Source organism: Sphaeramia orbicularis, chromosome 12, assembly GCF_902148855.1.
Source record: "Sphaeramia orbicularis chromosome 12, fSphaOr1.1, whole genome shotgun sequence".
In the NCBI taxonomy this organism is placed as follows: domain Eukaryota; kingdom Metazoa; phylum Chordata; class Actinopteri; order Kurtiformes; family Apogonidae; genus Sphaeramia; species Sphaeramia orbicularis.
In genome coordinates, this window is record NC_043968.1 from 45,812,118 (window position 1) to 45,824,729 (window position 12,612).

A 12,612-nucleotide genomic window follows, 5' to 3' on the forward strand; every position below is an offset into this window, starting at 1 on the left:
GGGGGAAAACATTTTTAAAATTCATAAAAAAAATTTCACCTTTGACCTGCTGTTGCTGCTGGTGTTAACAAACAAACAAACCGAACCAAAAACAATACCCCTTGCCTCCCTGGGGGTAATTAACAGAGGAAGGTGAAACTGAAGGGGTGAAACAGAAACTTTGTGACATGTTTTTGAACTTCTTAAGAAAAAGCCAGAATGTAATTTCCTGACACGTGTTTATTCAGGATAGGTGTGGACCAGAGCCACATACAGAAACCTTTATAAGGCTTTGGAAGGCTCTGGTCTGGACACATCTGTCTCCTTTTTGTTTAATAATAATTTTCCAGTTTACATTCTAGGAACACGGCCACTCTCTCCTCCCTTTGCGTTACGCATCTAACCGGATGTCCATATATGGAGTAGTCAACGTCATTTGCGTCTCTTCCTTGTTTTTAATCGTTTCCTGGAAGCCCCGCCCCCTGTTTATAAATACCCTCTGTGCTCTGTACTTTCACTGTGGAACGGTGAAGTCGCACCTTCTGTGTAGTGTGTAGTAAAACTTGAACTTTGTTGGGTTTTTTGGACTATTTTAAAGTGTAAACATGGGGCGCATCAACACCTGCCTCAAACGGATCTTCACGATCTTCAACATCCTGTTCGTGGTGAGTTCATTCAAACTTTTGTCATTCTACAGTTTGACATCAAGTGCGTAGTGGACAGTACAGACCTAGTACAAACCTGATACAGACCCAGTACAGACTGTGGTGAATGACGATAAAGGTTGGAAGAACAGAAACTACAGTTTCAAATATGTAAGTCTTAGGTAAGGTAGTCCGTATTTTGTTGTTTTTGCAGGGCTGTAATGTGCGTTTGTCTTTATTTCTATCAAGAAATATGCAGGAAGTAAGTCCACAGTAATGAAACACGTATTCCACACACACTGTCACCTTCACAATGGCCCACAGGCTCCGTGGGTTTTATCCTTTTCTCTGTCCACATGATCCCATATGGCTTCTACAATATTCTTTTTTTTTTTTTTTTCTGAAATGCATGATCACACATGCGCATTTGTCAGTGTTTGTAATAATCTATGTACAACCGGAAAATACAGCAAATATGCAAACAGTAACAATAAAAATCCATGTCAGAAAAAAATAGAAGCTATATGAGATCATGAATCCCTTGAGTCCAAATCATACTAAAACCAACTTTACCTGAAGAAGCTGTTAAGTTTTCTCTCTCTCTCTCTCTCTCTCTCTCTCTCTCTCTCTCTCTCTGTGTGTGTGTGTTGATACTGTGCACTTACTTCCTACATATTTCTTGTTAGAAACTAGAAAAGCACTCGGAGAGCCCAGACCTCCGCCAAGGCAGATCAGCCCCCCCCCCATCACCACCAAAATGTAATCATTTGTTCGTTGTGCCAGTATCAACATTTCCTGAAAATTTCCTGAAACTCCATCCATAACTTTTTGAGTTATCATTCTAACAGACAGACAAATAAACAAACCTGGATGAAAATGTAACATCCTTGGCAGAGGTCATAAAGGTACACACCCATTACTATTATGACACAAACAACAAAGCGGTACCTTGCCTAAGACTGTTGAGCTTGGGTTGAAGTTTTGGACTTCCCGTTGTGTTTTTAAGAGGTACTTTCCGGTTACTTCATGACCTAAAATAATACTCAAACTTATCTGAGAGCAGCTCTTAGTTTGTCTGTCCCACTGATAAATGTAAACCCAGAGCGCTGACTTCCTTCTGCCCTGAAACAAGTTCAGTCTGATCCTTGTCTGGGACTTGATCAGGTCCAGCTCTATGTCTTGGAAACCTGTTTAAGTGCTTTGTGGGAATTTACCTCAGTCTCATAAGTTTCAAGTCACACCGCTATCTATCTATCTATCTATCTATCTATCTATCTATCTATCTATCTATCTATCTATCTATCTATCTATCTATCTATCTATCTATCTATCTATCTATCTAATAATAAAATGACAAAGAACAACAGTGTCTCAGAAAAGTATGAAAAAATTTGAAAAGTCACTTAATAATCAGCATAAATTCAGGCTACTGTAGCAGTTAGTGCTCAGTCCAAGCAAGTCACGTTATGTGGCTTAAATCAGGAACCAGAATCTATTCCTTCCTCTTCTTCATCTTTAGTCCGTACATTTCACAGCGACAGTAAATGATCCCCAGACTCTTGTTTTCCCTTTCGGTGTTATGTTTTGTAGTGGAAATGCTATTAACATTCTTCGAATCCACTTTTTGGCACTTGGTGTCTTAGTCCTTTTTAACAATCCATCTCGATTAACATTTTGGCATGAAGTAAATCCATATCAGTCAGAATTTGAGTCTTTGTGATCATTGGGATATGGTTCAATACTAACGTAAACCGGATCTAGTGGAATAGATTAGATGGATTAGATACGACTGTATTGATCCCACAACAGGGAAATTCAGGGGTCACGGCAGCAACAGAATAAAGTGCAAGAAAAAAACGTGGAATGTTATAATCTTTTTTTTTTTTATTATTTTTGTAATCTCTCTAAAGGATTTTGTTTTACTACATTCACAGTGAAACTGTGTCTCCTTCAAGTCGTAGTACTTCATGCAGATATCTGGAATATTGCTATCATACTGTTTTAGTTTAGCTGGAGTAAGATAAGTTCACATTAGCCATTTATACTATGGTGACCCTAGTTGAGGAGCAGTTTGATTCACATCTATCTTTTTTATTATCAAACAGTCCATAATTTACTGTGTAAAACTCCAGAAAATTATTACATCAGAAAAACTGCAACTCACTGATTTCTGCATATGTTTTTCAGCCTCACATGTAGTTTTAGCTCTAAATTAAAAATCCTTGGATATTGACTTCAGTGGTGCAGGTGCTTTGTTTGTTTTTAATGTTGTAGTTGTGGTTGCTTCCCGTGAATCTTTTAAAAACTGTGTTTTCTGTTTCAGATTATTGGAATCGTTATCATTGTTCTGGCTGGTGTGGTTCAGCTGTACACCCGCGACAAAAGTGATGTAAGAACAAACACTGAACCCATTGTGTAATTAAACGCACAAGCGACTGAAAGATGTACCTTAAAAAGAACAAAATGCCAACTCGTCGCTTGTTTTTTTTATATTCAGATGGAACATCGAACCCAAGGTCTCATTGGGTTGTACACTGTGGGCATCCTCACAACAGTGATTGCCCTCTTGGGGGCCTACGGGGCCCACAAAGAGAGCAAATCGAGTCTGGTGTCAGTGAGTACCAAGAGCACCCAACATGTGACACACAGGACTGTACAGGATGATGACATCTGTGACTTTTCCTGACTTGTGATGAATTTTGAAATATGGTCAACTGCCATTTTCACTTTTGTTTTTTCTTTCTGGATTGCACAGGGAGGAGAATGCTTGTTTCTGTTCAACATTATTTTCTCCTCATGTATAAATAAAACCCAAACTTTAGAACTTTGGCATTTACTTCTTGAGGTTTTTTATGTTGCATAATCATCTCAACTGCTTTTTTTAAATAACAATGTTAAAAGATAATGTGAAGTTATGGTTAATAGGTTTGTTGTAATCAAAAAACTGTCTTTTTTTGATTGTTAAGTGGTAAAGCCACTAACGTTCCTGTCTCCGGTCTGTGTTCATCTGCAGTTCCTCGTCTGTATGGTCATTGGAGGTCTGATGATGTTCCGAGCTGGGATCTACTTGGCCTTGGCCCGCCCTGGGGTAACAACACAGATGCTTTACTGTTGCCTTTCTAATGTGTCACAAAATTATTTTAAGATGGAAACTTTCCAGGCAAAACTACCACAAAAAGGTGGGCTTAAAAAGATACCTGTAAATGTGAATTCAGGCACCATGAGAAAATAGTAGAGAACTGAGTCATGCAGGTTGTCCTTCATAATGAGTGTGTTGTTATAAAAGTACTCACATTTTTCTTTGTTTTTTTTTAAAGAAAGAGGGGAAACTGTAATGCATCTGGCATTAGTAGCTGTGATAGAGAATTAGTTCAGTTTAGCCTTTATTAAATGTGGTTACGGCACAATAACCTGACAGATAAAGATCAACATGAAATGCAATACTTTTCTGATTGCACAGAAGAAATATAGACATTGGTGGCCAAAATTATTAGAACATTTGGCGTATTTAAGAGTCTTCATCTGTTTTTTGTTTTTTTAATTGGCTATTAAAATACCTATAAAACATTCGAAATATATACTGAGTCATCATTATGTTCCTTAAACCATAGAATAGAGCCATCAAATGGAGAGTTAGGTCATTTTCCTCAAAAAAAAACAAGCTATTTCATTGCCAATGTCACATAATCATGTTCTGTCACAGAATGCACCAGGCTTATCCTCATATTGTAAATACTGAAGTTAAAAGTGGATAAAAACAGGACTCACTTCATTTGATATTTGTTGTGCTCAGCGCAACAATCTGCATGTTTCATGATCTAGAAGCAAAAAAAAAAGGTCAATATTTTCAAGTGTGTCTGTCTTTCAGGTCTGGTTATACTAGAGGTAATGGAGAAAGAAAACATCGAGAGTCTATCAACATTAAATAGTCTAAGTTTTCTTACAGTACAATTGCTGCTGTCTCTTTCACACTTTAATATAATAATTCTGTATTGGATTATATGAAGTAATCTCCGAAATAAGTATAGCTGCCAAATGTAATAGATGTAGAAATAATAATAATAATGAAAAATAAAACATTTTATTTAGGGTTACCTTTCCAAAAATTCAATGACGAGTCCTAGTTAAAAACCACGAGAAAGCAACACACACACACACACATACATACATATATATATATATATATATATATATATATATATATATATATATATATATATCTGCAAGAATAATCAGAAATAGAGGATGGGAAATTATCAGTTGCAGCATACAAAGAGGGCTAAATACTAGCTATATATACAGTAATATAATGCAATAAGCACACAGTAATGACTTCAAAGAAAAAAGAAAAGTGTGAAGTGTGGAGACGTACTAGCCAGCACTAAATTAACACTGTAAATATGCCAATTTAAGGCTAGAAAGTGAGAGAAAAAGTAACAATAATAAACAATAAAATGGATGAATAAATAGACAGCAGAATAAAATTAAAGCTGATGTGCCATTTTGACAATGGAGGAAAGTCAGTGTGCAAATTAAATGACATTAAACTCAAACCTGTATTGTAATTGTACTTAGTTACTGTATATTACTAGTGCAGATGCTGATGTCTGCATGTGTGTTTAGGGTGAGAGTGGGTTGGAACTTATGCTCCGTCAACTTGTGCCTCTGGACAATCAACCAGACAAACTGAAGGACATGGTTGAGACACTGCAATACTCGGTAAGACCAACACATACAAACACCCACACTGACCTACAGAGTAAAACAATGACTCAGTGGACTTTATTAAATGTGCCTTTTATTTGTTTAACTTTTTTAATAAAATGTGTCCTGTTGAAGTCTAAGTAATCTTTTGCATGATGACCAAGTGCATCACAAACTATTGTTTTCATGAAGGGTTTAACTAGTCAAAGTATTTTCTAGTTTGTTTGCATCTGAGACTAGTTTGTGTTCCCAGCATGCATCACGGGTGTGTGTGTGGCAAGTGCGTGTGTGATTTGAGTGATGGAAATGATGCAGACAGGCAGATGTAGATTATTGTATTATAAGCAGAAAAGAACTGTTTACCCCCTTATCAAGTCATCACAGGACACTCTGTAGCAAGTGCTATATAAGTAGGATTTAATGATTAGCATTACCAGGTGGCTTTGCTGTAGGTTAGTTTAGCAATGGATGTGAAGAAAATTCAGAAGATTTCCAGGATCGGCTAATGCGAGGGAATAATTAAACTGATGCACAGAATGCAATGAAACCAGGAGACATGAGTTGCAAGTAAAAGTGGTACCATGTATGGACAAAAAAATATTTACAATATTTACAAAACAAAGGTTTGATCAACCAGTTATATTATTATGTTCTTTTGGTTGGAAAAACAACTGTTTATAATTCTTAGCTTGGGTGCACCTTACAGAGTTTCAATCTGATGGATCTTTTTTCTGTTCTTCCATACAAACTAACTTTCACACAGGTTTATGATCAGTTCCAATTCAATAAAGAAAAAAACAAAGTCAGAAGTCCAAAAATCCAGGAAAAGTAGTCTGTTGTAGTCAGGGGAAAAAAAAAAAAAAAGTCGAGTCCAAAATTAAATAAGGGAATTGGGCTCGGCTGTGTGTGTGTGTGTGTGTGTGTGTGTGTGTGTGTGTGTGTGTGTGTGTGTGTGTGTGTGTGTGTGGGGGGGGGGGGGGGGGGGGGGGGGGTTTCAGCAGTTCAGCAGATCCAAGTTCTTCTTTTTGTTCCTAGCTCACCATCAGGGTTTCCAATCACAGGAAAAAAACCTGGCCAATTCAGGAGTTCGGTTCACCTCTCCTTTCTTTTCCCTGTCACTCATCCTCAGTAGACCTCTATAACAGCTCTTACTCTATGTTTGCCGTCCACACCACAGCTCACGCTACCGTCTTCTCTCTCTTACTTCCTCTACCTGTTGCCACTACTCCCATTTTATGCCTCAGCCCTGCTCTGATTGGTGCTCAAATCTCACGATATCGTGACTGTTTCTGGCTACACTGGTAGTGCAGGCACGCACAAAAAAATAAAATAGATGTATAAACACAATCACAGTGACAATATTTCCAGTTGCATTTTGGAAATTTAACAATTTCAAAATTGCTAAGGAAACCTGGGTTAGAACTCCCCTTCCTCTTCTGTCACTTCTGCATTCAGACTTTCCATTTAAAATATGTTAATAGGACTGAGAAGAGGAACTGCATACTGTCAGATGTCACTTCCTCTTTTTTTTTATGACTTTATTCTTCCATAATGATCCAGATTGTAATAGACTCTTTCATTACGATTTAGGTGAGATGTCACAGATGACGCAGTACAAGTGTCAGTGATTTTCTTTTTTAAAACAAATCAGAAGAAGATTTAAAGAAAAGGAGCATCAGTATTTTCAGACTCCACACTGAAAACCACCGCATCAACCTATTTAGTTTTTAGTTCCACATCAGCTGTGACGCAGGAGGAACTGGAACACCACATCCTGTTTTTCACTCTGAAACTTCTTGTGTACATTCTCTGAATGTCTGTAAGGGTATATCAGTGTTAGTCTTCTTCTGTGGCGCCGTCTGTTGGTTAGTCCACTGAAACAAACTGAATCAGCAACTGTGTTTGAGAATTTTACAGAGGTTATTTCCCCAAAATTCTAAGAAGGCACTTGTCGACTTTGACATTCAGACTAAATTACACCTCCACATGTCTCTCTCTAACCTCAGGTAAAGTCAAATGGCTGATAGAGCTCATGTGTTTCTTCTTCTTCTGATTTTAGGAACATTGCTGTGGTCTGTTTGGCGATGACGACTGGAAGACGATCCCTCTCTCATGTCATTGCCAGATGGAGGAGGAGTTTGGCAGGTGCAAGTCTGTCATTCGGTATAAACAATCATATTCATCTTATTTTCACCAACCTTCCCCAGAGCAACACTTTGTCTACTCTAAGGTCAGTAAATCAAAGGCACTGTAAATACATAATAAAGATCAATTTCTTTCTGAGAATTTTTAGGTTCAGCATAGGGTGCCTGCATGTACAGATGTTAACTGACGTCTTTCTTTTTTTATCCTCAGCCGTGTTTTCCTGTCATACGTTACTTCTACCAGCTTGTAACTGACATTGAGATTGCCATCGTTTTCACTCTCGCATCCTTGGCTGTGAGTATTTAATAGTATTTAATTTCATCTCTGTAGTTTGGTTTTGAGATTACTGGGATGGATTGAACCAAAAAGTCACCGTGAAAGTTCATATGAAGTGATTATTTCTAGAAATTTTTTCAACAAATTAAGTAAAATGTATGAGGTTAACAGCTACAACATTTAGATCATGCAGTCAGTGAGTGAGATAAGAGTAATTTTTCTGAACTGCCAAATTTTTCAGGTTTGGTCTAAAATTAGCAGAACATTTTTTGAAGTGCATAAATCCCTTCACTTCCAAGGAACAAACTTCCATGCATTTTATGGCTGAAGTAATGCTATCAGAATAATAATCAGAAGCCCTTATGAGCAGGATCTGAGCAGTAACATTAAACATAATGCAGATTTAAAACTTAACTCCTACCTCTGAGCAGAAGACAAGAAATTGTTTTACTCAGCTAATGTAAATTCTCAAGCATTTTCACTGAATAAAGTCATGATTCGAGGAGCTCCCATTATTTTTATCTAGTTTAACATGGTCAGAAAAATCAGCCTGAGCCTCATTAAGGCCAGTTTTTTGTTTGTTTTGCATTTTAATGTTGACAAAATCCAGCCTCTTTTAATATTATGAGTTCTTTTCCTTGTCTCATGAACATTGTAAAGAACCATTATAAATTAAATTATCTCAGGTGTTGGATTTAAGCATAAATATGAAGGAAAAGAAGTCTGGTAATAGGAGTGCTGCAGACAGTGTTGATGGACTGTAGTTTTCCCTCCGCCATTTTGTTCTTCTTCCGCCACTGTTTAGTCATCACAGTAGTTTTGGCGCCACCTGCAGGTAGAACTGTTTGCCCAAATAGTTACAGCTCCCATATTTTTTTATTTTTCTACTCTGAAGACCTCAAACCTCAGATGAATGTGGCACAAATGTTGATCTAACTGGATTCTTGTGTGGAAATTAAGCTTAAAGTCAGACAGAAACAAAAAACAAACAATACACAAAAGTGATCTTTAGTTTTAGTTATTGTCTCAAGATGGTGCGGGCGAGTCCAGATGCCGTCGCAGCAGCTCTGCTAAGATTGTGCCTTTTTTCATTATTCATCTCGTTTTTATTTGCCCTTTTACTTCATCGTCCCCCAAGACATTCACTACCCCAGCAACGGACTGTTCAGGTGGCTGCCGTGTGGCAAAGCTCCTGTATGGCCAGAACAGAAAGGCTGAGGAGTTTCTTCCCTTAGGCCAGGGGTGTCAAACTCATTTTAGTTCAGGGGCCACATCCAGCTAAATTTGATCTGAAGTGGGCCAAACCAGTAAAATAATAACATAATAATATATAAATAATGTCAACTCCAAACTTTTCTCTGTGTTTTACAGTGAAAAAGTAAAACTAGATAATGAAAATGTTTAAATCTACAAACTATCCTTTCAAATTATGTGAATAACATGAACATTTAAAAAAAAAAAAAAGTAATTTTGACACTACTATGCCTCAGTTTATCATTTCCACATATACATTATAACTTACAGATCACAGTGGGTCTACAGATACACAAAATATTTAGTAACAGGTGGAATATTATTAAAACTGCACTTCTCTGAAGACATTTCAGATTGTTCATATTTGCTCAGGTTATTCAGAGTTTTTGCAAAATTATACTTTGTTTTAGTCTAAATGCATGAAAACATTCACACTTACAAAGAGAAAAATTGGAGTTGTGAGTGTTTATAGGCTATTATAAGACTGAATTGGTCTGAATGTGGAAGCTGTACTAAAATGTTTGTTAATATCTTAGTGTAATTTTTGCATTTCACAAATTCATCCCAGGGGCCGGACTGGACCCTCTGGTGGGCCAGATTTGGCCCCCGGACCACATGTCTGACACCTGTGCCTTAGGCCATAAGGACTCTGAACTCTGGACCCCCCTCATAACATCCCACCCCACACACAGACACACACATACACATTAAGACACATTCTTATACAATAAAAGTTTTGGCTTTGACTGGGCGATGCATATTGTTTTCTTGTATATAGTATATTAGGTTATATATTTTGAAATGCCAATTTTTATTTTATTTTATTTTACACCTGTTTTTTGCACAACTGGGGCCTGTCGCAGCTCCCATTTCACTGTCATTGTCTTGTCAATGTCATGTGACAAATAAATTCTATTCTATTCTATGGACCCATGTATTGTCTGGTACAGACAACCACGATGTATAAATAGATTTTTACATGTTCAAATAGTGAAATGATGCTGATAGACCATTGTTTTAACTGGATGTCTGCTGTTTCCTGCAGCTTCTGGGCACGGGTCTGTCCTCCTTCATGATCCACCAGCTAAACCGTGTGAACAGACCCACCGTACTGTTGACGGCATCTGCCATCTTCAACCCTCAGTCTCCAAAGTACCAGGAGCTGCAGAACCTTCCAAAATATGAGGAGGTGCAGAACCTTCCAAAATATGAGGAGGTGCAGAACCTTCCAAAATACGAGGAGGTGCAGAACCCTCCTCAGTATACTGAGCACTGAGTCAGCAATGAACCGGTCCACTTATCAGAGGTTAATGTGATGCACAGGTTCAAGAGTTTATACGTGTCTGTTTTGCTATTATGTGTTTAGATAAATGTGTTGTATCAGTCAGGAGCTCTGGCTGGTGGCTCCATTGAAAATTATGCAAACATTGTTAGAACTGTGTCAAACACTGGGGTGAATGGTTTTAGATAAAAAGCTGCTTAGAGGTTTGCATTTGCATGTCGTTACGTTCCAACTCCACTAGAGGGAATGTGCTCGGTGTCGTAGTGGGCAGTGTTTACAGTTTGCTTTAGCCAAAGATCATTTGTAAATGCATCATAGGGCAATTATTTCACTTTTTACAAAGTTGTGTTGAGTTCACAAAATGATTTTCTTTTGTCTCAGTAAAAGGGATGGTTCAAATTAAGCTAAAAAAAAAAAGATGGAATATTTCAAAGCCTTTTAAAGTGCACTGGAAAAATTATAGTAAATATGATCTGTCATTTTTGAAATTAAAAAAAAGTAAAAGTGTAACTCGTCGAGATAGAACTTGAAGAAACAATCTTTGCAACTCCAGTTCATTACCACAAAATTTGTTATTGGTTAAAAGTCTGAGAATTCAAAGAGAAATCAAAATATATCCTTTTAATTTACTAATTCTGGGTTTTGACAGTTTTTCAGTTTTCCACAAATAATTTTTTCCCTTAAAATGTTGCATAAAGAAAAGATGTGTGATCCATCAGTGGCGAATGAATGTATTGACTTAAAATCAATGTGAGGCTTTTTCCTTCTGTTTTGCTCAACAGCTTTTAGAATGTACATCAAAGTACAAGCAAAAAAAAAATGGGTGTTTTTAAAAAGTTCACTTATTTTTGTACTTTTTATATACTTGTGGTGTCTTAAGATGGAATAAAAATAATAAAATGAGTTGTGTGTGTGTGTGTTTTTATATTAACCGTGAAGGGAATATCCTTCGGTGATGAGAAATGACGTTATCTCTATATCTGTTACTGTACTCATGGTTTTGTAGTAATATTACGGCATTTAAGTCAAGTCAGGGTTCCCATTCACCAAAACAAAACCTGAAAACACCCTAGAATTTTAAAGCTTCATTTCCTGGCCTGTGAAATGTAATGAAATTAAGTTGAAAGCTTCTGAAAATTCATAGAATTTATTTTGTAGGGATGCAAACTCACTTCGGGTCAAAATGATCTGAAACTGAAATTCAGGAAGTATGGTTTGAAAGTCATACATTTCAGTTAAATCTAACTACATTGACTTTGGAGGCAGGAAATGCCTTAATCTGGGTTTTTTTCTTATGATGCAAATATTAAGTATAAATTTACATATTAAAGCAAATATTGTAAAAGACCCCTTAATCATATCGAATGGAACTGAATGAATGAATTTAGACCAAGATGCTCAGGAATATTTCAACTGAGGGTTTAGTTCTGGGAAGATTTTGTTGCCATTTAATTAAAGCCATTAGCATAGACAAATGACGTAGCATAACTGTGGATATGACGTCTATGAAAACATGTGACAATTAGAAAATGACAAAGGTTACAATTTTCTTGTCACACAATAATCAAAGGCCAGTTCTGCTCACGTTTAAAGCTGTGGTTCCTAAACTTTTTAAACTCAAGCCATAAATTATAAATGTTATGTCTCCTCAGGATCCAAATTTATAATTTTATTGACCTCCGCCAAGGAGGTTATGTTTTTGCCAGGGTTTGTTTGTTTGTCTGTCCATTAGTGTGCAACATAACTCAAAAAGTTATGGACAGATTTGGATGAAATTTTCAGGGTTTGTTGGAAATGGGATAAGGAAGAAATGATTAAATTTTGGTGGTGATTGGGGGTGGGGGGGGCCCACGGGGTGGGCCACTGATCAACCTTGGCGGAGGTCTGCGCTCTCCGAGTGCTTCTAGTTTAATGATGTTTTTGTCTTATTGCATCAATTACATAATTTCTGTTTTCAGTTTTTTGTTTTTTGGGGTTTTTTTAGGCCGTTTTGGTCTTGCTACATCTACTACACCTCATTCTTCTCTAGTTTTCACACTGTACCATGTGGTCAACATTTCTATCATATTGTTTATATATTTATCTCTAACAGTCGTTCCCATATTAAAAAAAAAAAAAAAAAAAAAAGACAGATTTTGAGTCCCAGTCCCAAGCTTGAAGATTCTGAAACATCATAGAAGTTACATTATTGGTCAGAACCCTGTCAACCAATGCAACCAACTGCAATGGAAACAGAGATGAAATCAATCAACACATTGACCAACAGCAATTTCCAGTGAAGATCTGATGTGTATCTTTACCGTATGATAGATATATTACTTAGTATAT

At 36.9% G+C, this 12,612-nt stretch overlaps 1 protein-coding gene across 2 annotated transcripts; it reads left to right on the forward strand.

Moving 5' to 3' along the window:
- Positions 1–221: 221 nt before the first annotated feature.
- Positions 222–11,187, forward strand: LOC115430744 (tetraspanin-8-like). Of its 2 annotated transcripts, XM_030150936.1 has the most exons (9): positions 222–232; positions 530–644; positions 2,947–3,012; positions 3,121–3,237; positions 3,637–3,711; positions 5,247–5,342; positions 7,387–7,557; positions 7,683–7,766; positions 10,048–11,187. In XM_030150936.1, exons 2-9 carry the CDS (start codon positions 585–587, stop codon positions 10,276–10,278), a joined length of 900 nt encoding a protein of 299 aa, XP_030006796.1. In that variant the 5' UTR covers positions 222–232; positions 530–584; the 3' UTR covers positions 10,279–11,187. The 2 variants fall into 2 exon arrangements, with proteins under 2 accessions (XP_030006796.1, XP_030006794.1); XM_030150934.1 differs by lacking the exon at positions 222–232 and having other exon boundaries at positions 486–644.
- Positions 11,188–12,612: the final 1,425 nt, after the last annotated feature.

Bases quoted from the DNA above. Each gene is read 5' to 3' on its own strand.
- LOC115430744 (XM_030150936.1), top strand. From the start codon at position 585: ATGGGGCGCATCAACACCTGCCTCAAACGGATCTTCACGATCTTCAAC. The intron at 5,343-7,386 runs GTAAGACCAACA...TTCTGATTTTAG, and splicing joins TTGAGACACTGCAATACTCG to GAACATTGCTGTGGTCTGTT. The intron at 7,558-7,682 runs GTCAGTAAATCA...TTTTATCCTCAG, and splicing joins AACACTTTGTCTACTCTAAG to CCGTGTTTTCCTGTCATACG.